An 18145-nucleotide genomic window follows, 5' to 3' on the forward strand; every position below is an offset into this window, starting at 1 on the left:
TTTTCTTACTGTGTCCAAAATATAAAATAACTATTTGAAATACCTGAATTCTTCAGAAATCTGCAATATTTTTTAAAAAGGCAAAAGATTCTTTAAGTCAACCAGTGTACCAAAGCGATTTTACAAATGGTTTCCTTTCTCTCACTGCGGTATCCCAGAATCCATTAGCTTAAATTTATTTGCATATGAAGAACACATTAAGACTTCACAAATTCCTGTTCTTCTCCCTTCTCAATTATGCCAATATCAGTCAAGCACTATGACTGCAGAGCCATGAAAAATAGTCATCTTTGTCCTAACAGCAACCATCACCTCCCAAAGTTGCAAAAGAAAAGACATTAGGCACCAGCTTTGCTGCAACTCATCAACAGCGGATAAGACCTGTAAAGTAGCAGCACCAGACACACAGAACACCTGGTGCTGCAGGCTGGAAATGGCAACACCAGCAAGAAAATTCTCTAGGGTACTTGTTATTAATATCTTAGATACCATCTTGTATTTCCTATCAAGACACCAAGTTCATTTATGGCATATGAGTGTATACATATTCAGTAGTTCCATGAACACATGCACTTCCCTTAAACATAGCTGAATATAGACTTTTCAGGTGTTCTTCTCAATCTGTATCTAATTACATGTCAGCACTCTGCCAAAGCAACAGCTGTCTCCTTAGGAAAATAATAATTGTAGCATGAAAATCAGTGTTGTACCTGTTTCCTGCTTTTGCTCATGGTTACTATTTCAAAGGAAGAAAAAAACAAAACAAAACACAAAAAAACCCACACCCAAAAAACCTAACATCTGGAATTTAACAGCAAAATTGACGATAAATACCAAGGAGCAAGGTAAAAAATGATCCATACCAAAACCTGAAACCCCCACTTCTGGCCACTGTTATTAGGTATTATGACAAAAATTAAATAAAATTTATTTCAGAAGATGTCTGTGACTTCTGTTCCAGGCCTGCCTTGGTTTATTCATATCTTTTAAGAAAACATTTGTTCTAGATCCAAAAATTAATCCAAGTTCCTATTTACTATTAAAGGCTCAACAACAATCGATGTTTCACAAAACTCAATCAGTAATTTTACGTTTCTGGACACGCATCCCTATTTTGATGTACTAGGGCAACTACAAAAAAGTATAACCAAATAAAAGCAGTGGCTTTATAGACAGATTACACTACATCTCCTGCCATACCTACTACTGATGTTACAATAGCACAACTATTAGAATAGATCTGGCATATTTACCATCATGTTGTTTGTCTCATGCCACAAATTCTAGTTACAATGCAAATGGCAGCAAGCACTATACTCATATTAGTATTCTTCTTTTCGCAACCCTTGGTAGCACTTCACGTAAGTATGAAGAGTGGTGGGAAAGTTTAAGGGGAAAAGGGTAACTCAGACAAGGCAACTGGCTGCCCTTGTGATCTGCAGTCAACTTCAAGAGCCACTTCAGGTCATGAGAAATTTCAAGATGACAAGTCCTTCATAGTTCTCTTCCCACGGTCAGAAAAAATGCCACATGGAAAAGAAATACCCTATGAAAAAGCTGCTCTTTCACTAGCTTTTATGGTAACTTGCACGTAAAACAAACAATGTACAAAGGTATCAATCACTTTCCTACTTAAATGCTTTTCAAAGTCACGTGCAAACTTATAAGAATGTTCAACCAACATATATCAGCTGGCTCATGTACTGTTTTCGGATATTGATATCTGCAGTCCTTTTACCGGATCTAGCATCATTGTCTGAGCTCAGATGACTCAGATAAAAACAATGTGAAAACATAGTTTGTTTTCATGTTTAAAGTCCCCACTGGTCTCCTGCAACAATAACAGGAAGAGCTGTACGGATCGATACGCAAGATTACTAATAGGGACTTTTCTTCTCCTGCCCGACAACATGCACGTGAAACTTTCTTAACCAGGTAATACACGCAGCACTTACCAGATCTCTGTGAAGCACCCAGTTTGCATGGAGGTAATGGATTCCATCAAGGATCTGGTAGAGCAGCGATTTAACCATAGATCTTGGCAACTGCATGGGCTTTTTATTTGCTTTTGAGGCACGGTGAAACTTGATAATATGCTAGAAATAAAACAAGTAGAAACATGAAGCATATTAGATAAGTAGAAAGGTTTTTTGTTGTGTTGGGGTTTTTTTGAAACTATTAACACTAAATAATGGAATGAAATACAAAGTTTGTTGAACTTTGCAATTAAAAGTAATAGTGATGTGCTCACAATTTTCTTAAATTGTTTTTATTCTCCAAGTTGCTTTAAAAAACAGCTGTCAAGATCTTGTTAATACCTAAAGATGGGCTACTTACCTCCAGTAAAGGGTCTTGAAAACATTCTCTTCCCTCCCTCCTCCCCACTTGGCACCCTCCCATCCTCAGCTGCTAGAGCAGAAGCTTCCAAACCAGCAATATCTACCAGGAAGAGGATCGCACTCTAAGCTTTCACACCTTCCCTTCTCCTCTCCCAAAACACCCAGGACAGAGTGTTTGCAATTACTTTACTGTTCCCCCCTAAATCAGAATCCCGTGAGAGAGAGATTTAATAAATACTTAAATATTTTAGAGGGGGTGAGGGAGGGAGATTCCAAAAACTCCACACCCCCACAGCACAACAGCAGAGATTATATTCAAACATCTAAAAATGGTTATATTCTTGCTTTCAGATTTTGGCTGCATACTTCATTGATGATAACAAGCTAGTGGATCTTGGGACTACAGAAGTCAGTCAGCCCACTGGAGGACAAATACCACTTGAAAACATGGAATGCAGAATGGGACCCCAGCACTAGTCGTTTGAAGGAATGAAAAAAAAAGATCATGAAAAGATCGCTAAGAGATCATGAAATATTCATAAGCTAATTAATATTTATTGTGAGATCAATGTGGAGATGATGGGTTACATTTGGTTTTGCTACCCTGTACAAGAAATAAAGTGGGGTGAGGCCATTCTACCTTTTCAATCCTCAGACAAGGTGGGGTCATGAGAGGTACAAACTCAATCTTAACATATTGCCATTCAGGGAACAACTAAATCCATTCATTCGGATTAAAAAAAAAAAACAAAACCAAAAACCACCAAAAAACAAAAAAACCTCCTTTTTGAAAGCAATTCAAACATGCATCTCAAATAACAAAGTAGTTTTCAATTATCTGCTTTTTGAAAGAGAAATAATAAAGGCAGTTTGCATTTTCACTGAAAGCGATTCAAAATGCTAATCTGTAGAGGGACAAGACTACTAATTACCCAATTCTTTAAATAGGATTTGTCTGTTCAAGATCATCCCCCTCCTCAGGTTAAAGAGGTAGCCAACATGTCAGACATGCTTTCATTAGACCTCTGCTCCCTCCACCACCAGCCCCTGCCAAATTTGTCACTACTGTTCCCAGTGACAGGGGTAATGGGCTAAGGTTTCCTCATGGTAAATGCTCCCTCTGGCTCTCATCAGTACTTCAGCCACTGTCAAACTGTGCTTAGCAAAAGTGTAGACAATGTTGTTAAAGAGAAATTTTAAAAAGAAAAGAAAAGAAAAAAGGCAAACTAATCAGAACAAGAGCCTGCTTACTGCCTATCAACAATGATATTCCCACTGAGCCTTCCACTACTACATATACAACAATGATGGCTGTATATTAAAAAGCAATAAAAAAGAAATCTACTTGATTATCAGTTTTTAATATACAGACGAGGATCAGCAAACAAAACAAGCTCTTAGTACCTTATCCTTTAATTGTGCAATCACTCTGAAAACTACACTGGAAAGCCTTACGGGATTATTTCCTTAGAAAAATCTTGCCATGTCACAAGCAAATTCTGTGTCAAAACTTCAACTGGGAGTCCCTACCTTCCAGTACCACACAATGCTCATGGGATAATGACCTTCACACATAATTATACCATCATTTATAAAGCAGTAACAATATCATAAACCCCCAAATTATTAATAGTATCTTTATTAATACACGGCATGAAAAAAATACAGGTGCGAACTTTGCAACAGAGACCCATAAACCTAGCTTAGCCTTTTTTCAAGGTACATATAGTCACTAAAAGGGATTTCCATACCTATTTTAAAACTGACTAGGATCCACAGAAAACATTATTCCTCATAATAAAGACTTACAAAAAATGAAACTGAAAAAGGGTCTCACGGGACACAATTAACCATGGATGTGTTGAGGAGGAACACTGGGCCCCTGGCCCTACCACGGCCCCTCTGGTCCCACTGGAGGATGGGCTGGTGCCCTCCAGTTTCTGCCCCTGCTCTCCCCTGTGGCTCTCCGGTTCCTTCCAACACAACATTGAGAACCTCGCCGAAGGCTTCGTCCTGTACAAACTAGAGGACCGAACAGATGTTTAAAGCAATGCCAGAACCTGTTCAGGAACAAGACACTATTAATCAGGCAGCTACGGGGATGCCAGGGCCATGTGCTAGATCGGCAACGCAAAGCTTGCACCGGGGTAGAGGAGGGGAAGGTTTTTTCCCAGTGGTGACTCAAAGGAGCAGCATCCCTCCAGATGATGGCAGAGCCTGCTCTTATCTGCCTCTGAAACACCACTTAGACACATTCTAAATTATCTTGCTTGTCCCAGTCAGAAAGGCTAAGAAAACAAGCTCCTTTCTTGAGGGAGTTATTGAATTGCAGAAGTGAATTCAACCTGATAGTTTAACATCAAGCAAGCAATATAATCACTAGATAAAATTCAATTTCCTAAAAAAGCACCGAAAAATTACTGTTGCCAACTTACTCTACAGAAGTTTATATTCGACAAATCGCAAACTTCATCCCATCACAGTTTATAGAACTGAACAAGAATTGAACTAAAAACATACTGCAAGGCCAGGGAAGTGAAAAGCTGAATTTGCCCCAGACCATTGGAACTAGCCATATGAAGACAGACCAACACACATAACCAACACTAAACAGCAATTTTAATGTCAGTGTCCATCTAAGAAACAGAAGGTCAGACAGGTGCCATTGCTGAACAGCATCTCTTCTGCTGGAGGTAGCTAACCCAAGGTTTTTCTTATTTCTTTATATTTTCAGAAATATATTTATATGGCCCTACTATATTTTTTAAAAATTGGCCATTTTTTATTTGGCCATTTTATATGGCCCTACCAATATTTTGGGAAAATATTCCTCAAATTAAAAAAAAAAAAAAAAAATAAAAGAACATCAAAACAGAAATAAATGAACGGTCATAACAATTTGACAAAAGTTTCAGAGATCAGACAGATCAGGCATACAGTAAGCTCCAAAGCAAAGGCTGCCATTGCAGCACAACTAGGCTAAAGGAATGTTTTGACTTGAGCAATTCTGCTGACTCCTGTTATGGCAAGGAGATGTACTCTTTCCCTGTCAAAACATTTAAGATTTAATAGTTTAAATCCAAGACCTCGGGTGTAGAAATGGGTGCAGGTGCCAGCACAGACTAGGCTGTTCTTTATACACAACTGCACTGTGTGAGTGAACGAGGAATTCTCGACTTGCTTCTTCAGTTCCTGAAGAGTCTCAAAGTGTGGTCTCAAGTACAGCATGTAACAGCCATAATCTTAAACCTAACGAAGCTATGGATAATTTACAGGAATTACAGGAACTGTAAGCTACATTTCACATTCCCCAGATGACTGCCCTGACCACTTGGCTTCAAAAAAACTCACAATCCTTTCTCTGATGCAGTAAATGTTTTTGCAAAATAGCACAGCACCAAGACTGTCCCATGAGCTGGAAGCACAGACTTCAGCCCGGGCAGGCGCAAAGGATATTCTGCATCTCTCTCTGTGAACCAGGTGCTCTTGGACATCACAGCTTCTAGCTTTCGGGTATGCTCAAGTTCTTTGCCTAGTATTACAGCTAACAGATAACCACTAAGAACAAAGCATGAGGATTTCCGCAATTCAGTCAAGTCAGAGAGGAATGTTTGTTGCAAGAAGATGAGCAGGGTCAAACAGCTTCAGCATTCTCCCCATCTTTTTTCACTGTCACTCCCTAAAGCCAACTTAATTCTCCTATTCTGACAGACCACCTGGCCGCAACTGGAAAATACGCAGCCACGTTCAGAAAAAGTTTAGGGAAGTCTTAATTCTCAGTGCGCATTACCTCAGTCACGTAATACAGAACAGAAACCCATCCTCAATGTTATCCAGCCATTATTTCATTTTAATTTGTTCATTAGAACACCATGAATGCAAGCTCCCGTTTTAAGATACTTCAAAACAAAAGAAGAATGCTTATCATATGAGGTAAGTGAAACTCCAAGCAATATTCAAATCTATTCAGCAAAAGTAGCCAAGTAGCTTTCCCTTTCCATGCAATTGTATTTTCAGATTCCCAGATCTTAAAATATGCTGCCACTGATTGGATTCCAAAAAACAATGTGAGCCAGTTAGGTATTCACTTTTGAAAATAAACATCATATAAAAGTATTTCTTTCACGTATTTCGTTTTAAATTTAAACAAGGCATCAACTTCGTGGCAGTGGTTTTAAGGCTGTATTCTAAATTAAATTAATACTTCATTGACCAACATTAAAGTATACATTTATTAACATTCTAGAAAAGTAATGATGCTTCCAGAGGCTTGCTATAATGTGCTGTTTGCAATCTCTGGAACTATTGGTTTAATTTACTAACTGCATGTTCCAAATTCTCAATTAAAAAAAATATAATAAAATTGAGGGGAAAAACAGATGAACTGGCTTATTTCAGCACGACCATTTTACCTTTAGCAAAGCCAAGACCACATAAAAAATAATAAAGAGGTGAAACAGAGCTAAGCATTCTAAAAGAAAATACAATGGTGATTCAGGACATAGTCTTCAGTCTAGCACTTTGTCTGCCTTCTATGTCACCTAATGTGTTGAAATTGGTTTGAAACTTGGCTCATGAGGAAGTATGTACATTTTCTAAATCCTCTACTGTAATCAAAGTAAGTATAATGCACTACAATAAAGAGCAAATTCATTTAGTTTGTTACATGAAAACCTCCAGTTTATATATATAGATTGCATGGCTTCAAGTCTCTTTTTAAACATAAAATAATTTCCACCTTCTGTCTTCAGCAAATACCCAAACAAAGGTGACAAATATTGTTGAGTGTTAAATGTAAAGCACTTAAAAGGCTATGAAAAAATAAATTAAAATCTAAAGGTGGTATAAAAACTAAATGTTCATTGTTTGCACAGTTTTCAAAAAGAGGAAGAAAAGATAGACCAAAGTAACCAGAGTATTGTATGTTTGCTGTTCCAAAAATAAATCACAGCTTCATAAGCCTACACTTGGAACTCATTTCAGACACCAAAGTTTTAGACACTAAAAAAATTTCGTAAAGGGCACAACACAAGTAAAATAAAATTAAAAGTATGTAACAGTATTTCTACAGCAATCACGTAAGTTTCCAATTTTGGGAGCATTACAGCAAACAACACATAACAGCCCTTCAGAAGAGGAGGGGGGTAAAAATATGCCTCAACAGTCATCCTCTAAACGATGCCAGTATGCTGCCATCACCAAGTATCTTCTTTAGATTAACCAAACTGCCTAATGAAAAAATCCATTTCCAAGTGACAAGAGGTCACCATTTTAAGTAACAGTGAAAGGAGCTTTAATACATTAACTTTTGCTAATGCCAACTGGCTTTAAATACCTAAACTTTGAAGCATAGAGCAAACAAACAGATTCAGCATCATTTTCCTGGGTTTTATTTGGGTCTTTCTAGGTCTTCTAGATCTTTCAGACCTAAATATAACAAAATAACTCCAAACAATGATAATAAAAACCATCAGAATTCAGCTATCCTTTCAGTACATATTTGAAACACTCAGTACTCATGCCATTCTATTCACATTAATTCTTCACACTTTATGCTTTTGTACCCTTGCCTCTGTAAAAAAAACCTCATACACTGAGAAAGGTATTTTCATGTATATAAAAATATTTGTGATCAGCTAGCATCTGAATTATCCTCACAATGAAAAGCTAAACTGAAGCCTAGAGAAGTAAGAATTACAACCGATTACACCAGATTTGAAAGACTTTAAAACTCAGATATATTAGAAAATATTTATGTGATCAAACAAATGTGCAAGTTCATTGCACAAGTCAGTATGCAATTTCATTTAGCATAAAAGAACATTATCGAAATGTGGTTAGCTGAAATTAGGTATATTTATTTCTATATTGAGAGACTTAGCTAGTGGTATACATTCCGTATAATACAAAGCCAGTCTGTCCATATATTTTCGTTATCGTCACACAGAATCACAGAATGTAAGGGATTGGAAGGGACCTCAAAAGATCATCTAGTCCAATCCCTCTGCCAGAGCAGGAACACCCAGATGAGGTTACACAGGAAGGCGTCCAGGCAGGTTTTGAATGTCTCCAGAGAAGGAGAATCCACAACCCCCCTGGGCAGCCTGTTCCAGTGTTCCGTCACCCTCACTGAGAAGAAGTTTCTTCTCACATTTAAGTGGAACCTCTTGTGTTCCAGTTTGCACCCATTGCCCCTTGTCCTATCATTGGCTGTCACCAAGAAGAGCCTGGCTCCATCCTCGTGACACCCACCCTTCATATATTTATAAACATTGATGAGGTCACCCCTCAGTCTCCTCTTCTCCAAGCTAAAGAGACCCAGCTCCCTCAGCCTTTCCTCATAAGGGAGATGCTCCACTCCCTTAATCATCTTTGTGGCCCTGCGCTGGACTCTCTCCAGCAGTTCCCTGTCCTTCTGGAACTGAGGGGCCCAGAACTGGACACAATATCCCAGATGAGGTCTCACCAGGGCAGAGTAGAGGGGAAGGAGAACCTCTCTGGACCTACTAACCACCCCCCTTCTAATACACCCCAGGATGCCATTGGCCTTCTTGGCCACAAGGGCACAGTGCTGGCTCATGGTCATCCTGCTGTCCACCAGGACCCCCAGGCCCCTTTCCCCTACACTGCTCTCCAATAGGTCGTTCCCCAACCTATACTGGAACCTGGGGTTGTTCCTGCCCAGGTGCAAGACTCTACACTTGCCCTTGTTATATTTCATTAAATTTTTCCCCGCCCAACTCTCCAGTTTGTCCAGGTCTCGCTGGATGGCAGCACAGCCCTCTGGCATGTCAGCCACTCCTCCCAGTTTTGAGTCATCAGCAAATTTGCTGAAAGTGCGCTCTAATCCCTCATCCAAGTCATTGACTTATATATTGAATAATACTGGTCCCAGTACCGACTCTTTAGGGACTCTGCTAGATACAGACCTCCAACCAGACTCCGCCCCATTGACCACGACTCTCTAGCTTCTCTCCTTCAGCCAGCTCACAGTCCACCTCACTACCCGATCGTCCAGTCCACACTTCCTCAGTTTTGCCGTGAGGATGCTGTGGGAGACGGTGTCGAATGCTTTACTGAAGTCAAGGTAGACCACATCCATCGCTTTGCCATCATCTATCCACCTGTTTAAGTCCTCATAAAAGGCTATGAGGTTGGTCAAGCACGACTTCCCCTTGGTGAAGCCACGTTGACTGCCCCTAATGACCCTCTTCTCCTTGATATGCTTTGAGACAGTGCCAAGGATAAGTCGTTCCATCACGTCAAAAATAGTTTCAAGACAAATTTTACTCCAAGTTTCTCAGCGATATTTGATGCTAAGCAGTTAGTTGCTAGAGATCACTGGATCTAATCATAAGAGAGGAACCTTCAACCAAACCTAAAAAATACCACAGATCATGGTTTAACTGGTCTTAGTGAACGTATCATCACAGTCAGTATTATCAAATCACATTTAATAATTTATTTAATCACTTATTGTATTTACTGTGATAAAAATGACACTTTTTCAGAATGAGATTAAAAAAAAAGTTTCTGATTTAAGTTACAATATAGACTTCCAGAACAGGTGATCTTAAAGCTTTTAAGTTACACATATTAAATAAGTCTGAGGATTAACGCTGTACCATAGCTAGAAAAGAAGACACACTATCAATTTAGAACATTTTAAAAAAGTTACAAAAATCATAGAACACGTTGCTTAGAAAAAATATGCTATTTAAAAATACAGAGAGTGCAGAATTGAAGACTGCTTATCTGCAGTAGCAAAACCAATAATGTGTGCTTTAGACAATATTTCCAATACCAAAAAGCTGATGCTGTGAAAATATGGGAGACTGGCTGGGAACAAAAGAAAAGCGCTAAGTACTACAGCTTCTCCAATGGCTAAAAGTAACTGCATTAACAACAAATAGAATTCACCTCCAGAGCAGATCTCATTTGTATCAAACTTCAAGAAAACTTCAATTACCTAATCACCATGCATTTAACGTATTTAATATAAATTTGAATAATGCCTTAACGTGCGTGAACTTTACACAGGAAGTTCTGGATAGCCGTACACAATTTAAGACTAAGGTAAAATAAGAACATACATGAAAGTCAAATAGGAAAATAAATTATTCCTTAGTGATAAAACAGCAAAATCTCACGCAATTAAAACAACGTTGGGTTTTTGGGTTTAACATCAATAATGAATACAGCAGAAAACTACACGTATCAGTTGAAGGAATTACATTTTCTTGGAAGGACTTCATCCATGCATATTTTGCAAGACTACGAAGTTCTAACCGTGTACTGGAAAAGGTAACTTCAAAATAGTATCAGTTCCACTCATGGACTCCAGATGAACTCTAGCTATGTGTTAACTGAATTACAGTTTTTAATCTCAACATAAATTAATCAAGGCAGAAAAACTGGACACAATTTAGATTAAAAGCATTCAAGACCTTACAAGTAGACATTGAAAATGGAATGTGCCTCACAAGAGAAGAAACAGGAGGTAGTTGGTTTGTGGCTACAAACATCTGAAGCTGAAAGTTTCAGACAGCTGGAATATAAAGGTGTGGGACTGAAGCAAGTTGCCAGGAATTAAGAAAGGATGTGGCCTATAATGTATCAGATATTCAATGGCATCTGTGGACATAAACATCTTTAACCTTGTGTCAGATGCTCCTTTTACACTGAGGTACAAGCTAAGGAATCTTGCATTTACTTTATAGCTAAGTATGTATAAGCAGTGATGACAGCGTAGACAATACACTATAAATTAACACATGTGACACATCCAACAGCCTAAGAACTTTACCACTTGACAGAGAGTAATAGCCAAGAAAAAACATAAGGAAATGATTGTGGATTACACTAAGTATTTTGGTAATTAAAGCAAACTAGAGTTATAAATCAATTGATCAAAATAATGCCTATATTCCTCGACACTTTATTGTAATCTCATAAATGGCTTTGCATTGTTTTGTATAAAGTAATTTGAGAAGTGATGAAGGAACAATTTTTGATAGGCTTTGTTATTAAATAGTGTGTTTGTAGGCAAGGACAACATAAGTCTTCACTGATACTTGTCAAAAGTAGTTCAAATTACCACAGCTTTCTTCATCCTTTTGTAATGGTATCAACCAAAGTTATAGCCAATTATAAAGTGTGCTGCTATCTATAATCAAGTTTCAGATTTGAGCAGTCTAATCCTTGGGAACTAAATGCAAAGCAAAAAAAAAAAAAAAAAAAAAGTTCTTGCTCACCATAAAAGAACTTTTTAATAAGCTTAATTGGCACCATCATTTTTCCTCATAAGAACAGGACAATTTTTTTTCAACATTACAAAAAGAACCGAATAAGATAGCATCTAATACAGTTTATTCATCTCTTGCCAAACGTTTCCAGTACAGAGGCTGAAAATATAATGATTTTGATTAATCTGATGTTTGTAAGTGATGAGCATTTACTGTTCTCATTGAAGCCACAAGGAGTTGCTAAAGCTGGGCAGCTTTGAACAGCAGGACGATCCCCATACACAGCCAAATTTGGTAAGTAACTCAGCTACCTACATCTGAAACCTTTGGTCTCTGGGAATCTACATATCTCTAGTAACAGCACACATCTTAAACCCTTCTAAACTGATACCCACAATGAATAGACTCATTTTGGTTTTATGTAGTGCTGGGGGAGCACATGGTGCTAAGCAATAACAAAATGTTCCAGTCCCCTGCTATGATTTCTACCCCAAAGAGCTGGAAGGGCACAAGCTGTAAAGCACAGAAAATGCAAAACACAACACAAAACACAGACAGAATGACAAGTGGTTGTTATTACTGAAATGCGTTACAAAATAAGTGGATTTGCAGGAGTTTTTTGAAGGAGGATAGTGAAGGATCTTTACGTACGTTAATTGGGAGGCTGTTCCATGTGTAGGAGGCAGCGTGGAAAAAGACACAAAGTTGGGAGTGAGCAAAAGAGACAAAAGGGGAATTAAGAGCGATGCTTGGGAAGTGCTGACAGTAAAGGAAATGAGGACCAAGGTTAAGCCAGAACCAAGAGTGCCTTGAACATATGGCTAACTCTGTGCAAGGGAGGAAAAAGAATTCCTGGCAAAGGCTTAAGAAGCAAGGAAAACATGGGCAATTATACAGGAAAAGAGAAATGATTTGTGTAGCATGTCCCATAGAAAAAAAATGAGAGTTAGGAAGTGGGAGACCGGTTCACATCAAATAACTAGGGCAACAAACATTTCAGTCTCAAATAACAGAAAATAATTAACCTCGCTGAGATTATTACCAATACCCAGCCAGATGTGAGGAGTGATAAGAACATTAGACTGCAGTGATTCTTTATCTAAAACTGCTGGATCATGTGAAAAATCACCACGTAGTGTAAAAAACACATACCCAAAATAAATTCAAATTGAAAAGGTTAGGAAAAAAAGGTGTTTTAAACATGCCATTCAATGTAGCAGTAAAATGTGTTTGCTGTGGTTGTTCTAGAAAACTACTAAACTCAGTTGATGCACAAATAAATTCTGTCCATACAGGGGTTTAGCTGTTGCATTCCCATTCATCATCACTGTCACTACTTGTGAGAAATACACAAACTCTCACTGTCCACTGATCTTTGATGAAGAAAACTTAAAATACAAAGCTGCGACCTCATAAGAGAAATCAAATATTCTTAAAGCATATAAAGGGGAATGAAATACCCTTCCTTTACTTGTTCTGAGCCAGAAGTATCTTTTTGCATGGTTTAAGTTTACTTTCCTTACACATTACAATTTTGTGTCATTTACAAGTACATATTCATTAGCTCTTGAGAGTTCAAGTACAAAAAATATTGAGTAATTTGTCACCAACATTAGTAATAGCAATTTCTATATTACTGAATCCTTAAAAAGTAATATTGCAATTAATAATACCACTTCCTCTCCTTGCCCAGCATTTTCAAAAGAATTATAAGTATATTGATTACTCTTAGTAAGTATCTGTTATCTTTTGAGTTTAAACACAAATGCAGGTCCAAGCAACTCACATCTTATCAATAGGTGTAGAGCTTGAATACTTGTATCTGAGTTCAACTCATGATGTCATTGATGTCCACCTCTACAATAGATTAAATCAAATCATATATCTATTTTAAGTTTCCAGTAAAATACGACATGTAAGTGTCTACTCCTCTTCCATGTAGTGAAAGTCCATCAGTAAGCCCTATTAGCACTGCTTACTTTTTTTTTCTTTTCTTTCCACTCCTACTGTTACAAATTCACTGTTCAGAATTAGATGATTGAATGTTGGTCACTTCTACTATATCTTAGTGAGAGGACTCAGTAAAGCAGTCCCTCTCTTTTTCTTTTTGTATTTCTGTGTGTGTGTAAAACTGCAGGAAAAAGAAAATATTAAATACATTTCCAAACTCTATTTCAGAAGGTCTCAATTTAGGAATTCTTTCTTTAACTCCAGTTAAAGCTTATAGGAAAATTCCTTTAGCTTCAAAATGAAGTCTGACTTCAAAAAACTCTACGTAGCCTTTTGCAGGTTTTAAAGTGTACAAAGCAGAGGATGTCAGTTAGAGCCTTAACTACAGAGCAAGAAATTTATGCATCTTTACACTCGCTATATGAAGGTACACCACACACACTTCTGTTTGAACAAGCTCCTATCACACTACCTCAAATACTCAGGAAAATCTGTACTTACCCACAAATCATGTTCAGCGTAATCAAACAGCAGCCAAACCTTTCTGTCACTGTGAGAAAGGAAAACCTTCTGCAACGCAATCACATTAGGGTGCTTCAACTCTCGTAAAAGCTGCAGAGAAAAAGAGATGATCTTGTTACTTCTGTGCTTGTTAAGGAAAGCAAACACAACAACAAAAAAACCAAAATGGGTCTTAGCACAAATAGCGAACAAGTAATCCTAAAAAAGACCCTAGAAGAAAAGATGCCACTGATTCAGCACACTATCTTCAAAACGTCAAAATCAGGATACACACAGCCCCCGTGGCACGGGTTGCTGTTCTGCTCTGCTGTGTTTGCATCACAAGCTGCCTGTGTCTGTCCCACGCTCAGCACCCAGCTGCCCATCCTACCTATTGATCCCACGCACCCTCGGCTTCTCTCCTGAAGGATGTTATTCCACACAAACTAACTGTTTTCTCTTATCAAAAGGTGAACATCGAGATTTAAGGATGCCGGAATGAAGCTCATGCAGCTGGTCCAGTTCTTTGTGTGGACACCACAGTTCTTTATCACCACATAATTATTGTATTACCAATAATCTTCTTTTGCACTGGATCCCTGCCTTACTTTCCTGGAAGTCCACAGGGTTGATCTTCTCAGAGCATAAGGATGTTTTTCAACTAAAAGTTTACCAAAACCCTTTTTGTAACGGTTGTTTCAACTACTATCCTGTAATCCAGAAATAAACCCAAGCTTATTTACTGCTTGCCAGAAAGAAAACTAGGTCTCATGACTAATTAGACAGCACATTAAAGCAGGCACCGCTGCTGAAGTCACCCTTCTGCCAGATAAAATCAGTCTTCAGGAGGAGCTGGGAAGCAGTACTCCCAGAAATATCATTTCCATGGACTCGCTGTTTTTGGGGGTTTTTTTCCCCTCCATACTGCAGCCACAAGAATGATGGACCACTTCTATCTGAAAATTGCCTTCATCTGCAGCACTAGTATATAAATTGCCAAGTGTCAATTTATACGGCGAAACAGTAAATGAAGTCAGTTCCAAGACACATTGAGAGAAACTAACCTTCCCTTTTTTCACCTTACAGAAGAGGACTTGGGATGTTTATTTTAAGGGATGGGGAGGAAATACACGCCATGGGGTGTATTAGAAGGGGGGTGGTTAGTAGGTCGAGAGAGGTCCTCCTTCCCCTCTACTCTGCTCTGGTGAGACTTCATCTGGAATATTGTGTCCAGTTCTGGGCGCCTCAGTTCAAGAAGGACGGGGAACTGCTGGAGAGAGTCCAGCACAGGGCCACGAAGATGATGAAGGGAGTGGAGCATCTCCCTTATGAGGAAAGGCTGAGGGAGCTGGGGCTCTTTAGCTTGGAGGAGACTGAGGGGTGACCTCATCAATGTTTATAAATATATGAAGGGTGGGTGTCACGAGGATGGAGCCAGGCTCTTCTTGGTGACAACCAACAGTAAGACAAGGGGTAATGGGTTCAAGCTGGAACACAAGAGGTTCCACTTAAATTTGAGAAGAAACTTCTCAGTGAGGGTGACGGAACACTGGAACAGGCTGCCCAGGGAGGTTGTGGAGTCTCCTTCTCTGGAGACATTCAAACCCGCCTGGACGCCTTCCTGTGTAACCTCATCTGGGTGTTCCTGCTCTGGCGGGGGGATTGGACTAGATGATCTTTTGAGGTCTCTTCCAAGCCCTAACATTCTGTGATTCTGTGAAAGGAAAAAGAATATTATATTATATTATATTATATTATATTATATTATATTATATTATATTATTTCTTTGGCTATATAGATCTGTCAAGACAAGAAATCTTCTACTAAATATTACAACTGCTTAAATCTATTTCAGTTTGCCAGCAAATGAAATAATTAAAATGTTTTTTCTACCATGCAGGAAATGTTTTCTTTTTGTTTCTTCCTCTCCCTAACACCAAGCATTTCTAGCTCTAAAAGAAAGACATTCCTCCCTAATGAATTGATCAGTAGTCATGCTCAGGTATCACCTACAAGATACGGTAAAAATCTTTTTGTCACTTAACAAATAGTAACAACTTGCAGAATTATAAACTAACAAAACCCTAGAGATAAAAATTGTCTCTCTTTGACATGCATCAAGAGATGCTGCCATATACCTTGTCTTTACTAACAGTACAAGCTATTTTCATTTTAGGATAATTTTTAAACTAAGGAGAGAAAAAAAACCATCATAGTAAGCACTTTTTAAAAATTGCTATTAGATTTTTCTTAAGGATACCACTGACAGAAATAGTCATATAAAATAATTCCAATTTTTTTTAAAAAAAAAGGAAAGGAAAAAAAGGCATTCTCTCAAAATAAGCAAAATTTTGCAGTAAGAGACAGTCAAATAGGATATAGTTCCATATCAAATGCTAGCATATAATAAATAAGTTAACAGAAAAATTCTGTAGAGCATACAAATAGAAAGAAAGCCTAAAGTGTTGTGCATTAACAGAAAGGTACTATACGAAAATTAAGACAGGAATGTGCCTATTCTGCAGCTCCCAAACACCACTGCTCATGCCAGTCCACACTGAGAAACCATCCTTAGCAGTGATGACCATCAATCAGAACAGCCTGATCAATAAGTGAAACCAAAAACCTCTCCTCTTCACACAAGTCATGAAAAAGGATACTTTCAGATTAAAGAAAGTGTTAAATTTCTTAGCCAAAACAATGACATACACTCATTTACAATAAGTTATTTCTAATGCATCGTTCTCCTCTTCTGAGCCAACTTAGATGACACAAGCAGCATTCTTACCCCAAACCCAGCATTTTTGACGTGATGAAAACTGTTATTGCTATGACCTTAAACGCTGCTTTTTGTAAAAAAAACATGAGAAGACAAGGAAGAAAACATTATGTTAGTGTGGAGTTTCTAACAGACGATTTCTGTATCTGACCCAAAGCTGAGGAACACAGCACTCTCATGCCAACAAACAGCCTCTGCAATGATGTTCTGATGCTGCGTTTTCCAGCTACTTGATGGCTTTTTATGGTTGCAGCCATAGCCGGCGAGAGCTCCTGCCGAACTCACCGTGTCTCTTTAGGTAGGTCACAGACACGCTCTCTACCCACCTCCTTCTCAAGTCTGTTCTGCTCAGAAAACCTCGCAGTTTTTCCAAGCCATATTATGAATGAACATGTTAAAAGCAATAAGGTTGTTTTTAAAACCGCAACCTAGAAGATGCCGTGATGTTTGCAATACCTTTATCATAGGGGCTACGGCAGCTTTACAAATAACAATTTTTGGTTGGTTGGTTGGTTGGTTTTTTTTCCCAAGAGGAGCAGTTACAAAGCAAAACATTTCAGAGGTGTGAATGCTTACCAAAACGCATCTAATAGTTATATGTAAGAGGATATTCCCAGTTTATACAGAACATTTAAGGACTTGATTCCCTGAAACTCATTCTGTAGTTGTATTAGACACTGACCAATATAAAAAACTAGACTGAAAATTTGTTAAATTATCTTGTTCCACCTAACTGTGTAACAGAAAATACTGATAAGTTATTATTAAGAACATTTAAATAAGCTTTTGTGTTATCTATTCTGTGCTCCAACAGATGAACAAATTTGTTAATTAAGGAGGAAGACAACTCAATTTTTGTGTTATTCTCATTTATCTTAACTGAATGCTTTGCAATTACCATGGACAGTCATTTTGGAAGCGCTTTTGTAGTTTTAGCAAATAATGGACCTTTCTACCTTCTTTTACTGAGCCACAATCTTAATGTAGCAGGAGGCTGTAAAAAAATTTCACACACAACAGAAAGCTCCAGGTGTAAAGCAGTGGCACGCATCTAAACCAGAAGGGCTCTAATGGCTCTGCTACATTCCAGTCGCCCAGATTCCCGGTGCCCCAGTGGAAGCCGGACCAAGTGAGGGTTGGCCCCAGAATCCAGTGCAGCAGGTGGAGAACAGGAACTCTGCTCTGCTCTGTTCCAGCTGCCCTGGGCTTGCAATGGTGCTCGACACTACCCCAACGAGATCAAAATCCATAGCTTAGGGTACAAGTGACCAGCGTGAGTCATGAACAGAAATGTCGGTCAGATTTAGGTCTAAAAATAATCTCAGTAGGT

General features: G+C 38.4%; 1 protein-coding gene across 1 annotated transcript in view; it reads right to left on the minus strand.

The window, feature by feature from the left end:
* The window catches only part of CDK19 (cyclin dependent kinase 19), a 126426-nt gene that overhangs the window by 63244 nt on the left and 45037 nt on the right, over positions 1-18145 (minus strand). The window contains exons 3-4 of the mRNA XM_065632254.1: positions 14036-14146; positions 1956-2096 (exon numbers count right to left, since the gene is read on the minus strand). Of these exons, the coding sequence (XP_065488326.1) occupies positions 1956-2096; positions 14036-14146 (252 nt within the window). The remainder of the gene's footprint in view (positions 1-1955; positions 2097-14035; positions 14147-18145) is intronic.

The sequence above is a fragment of the Caloenas nicobarica genome, chromosome 3 (genome assembly GCF_036013445.1).
Source record: "Caloenas nicobarica isolate bCalNic1 chromosome 3, bCalNic1.hap1, whole genome shotgun sequence".
NCBI classification, from domain to species: domain Eukaryota; kingdom Metazoa; phylum Chordata; class Aves; order Columbiformes; family Columbidae; genus Caloenas; species Caloenas nicobarica.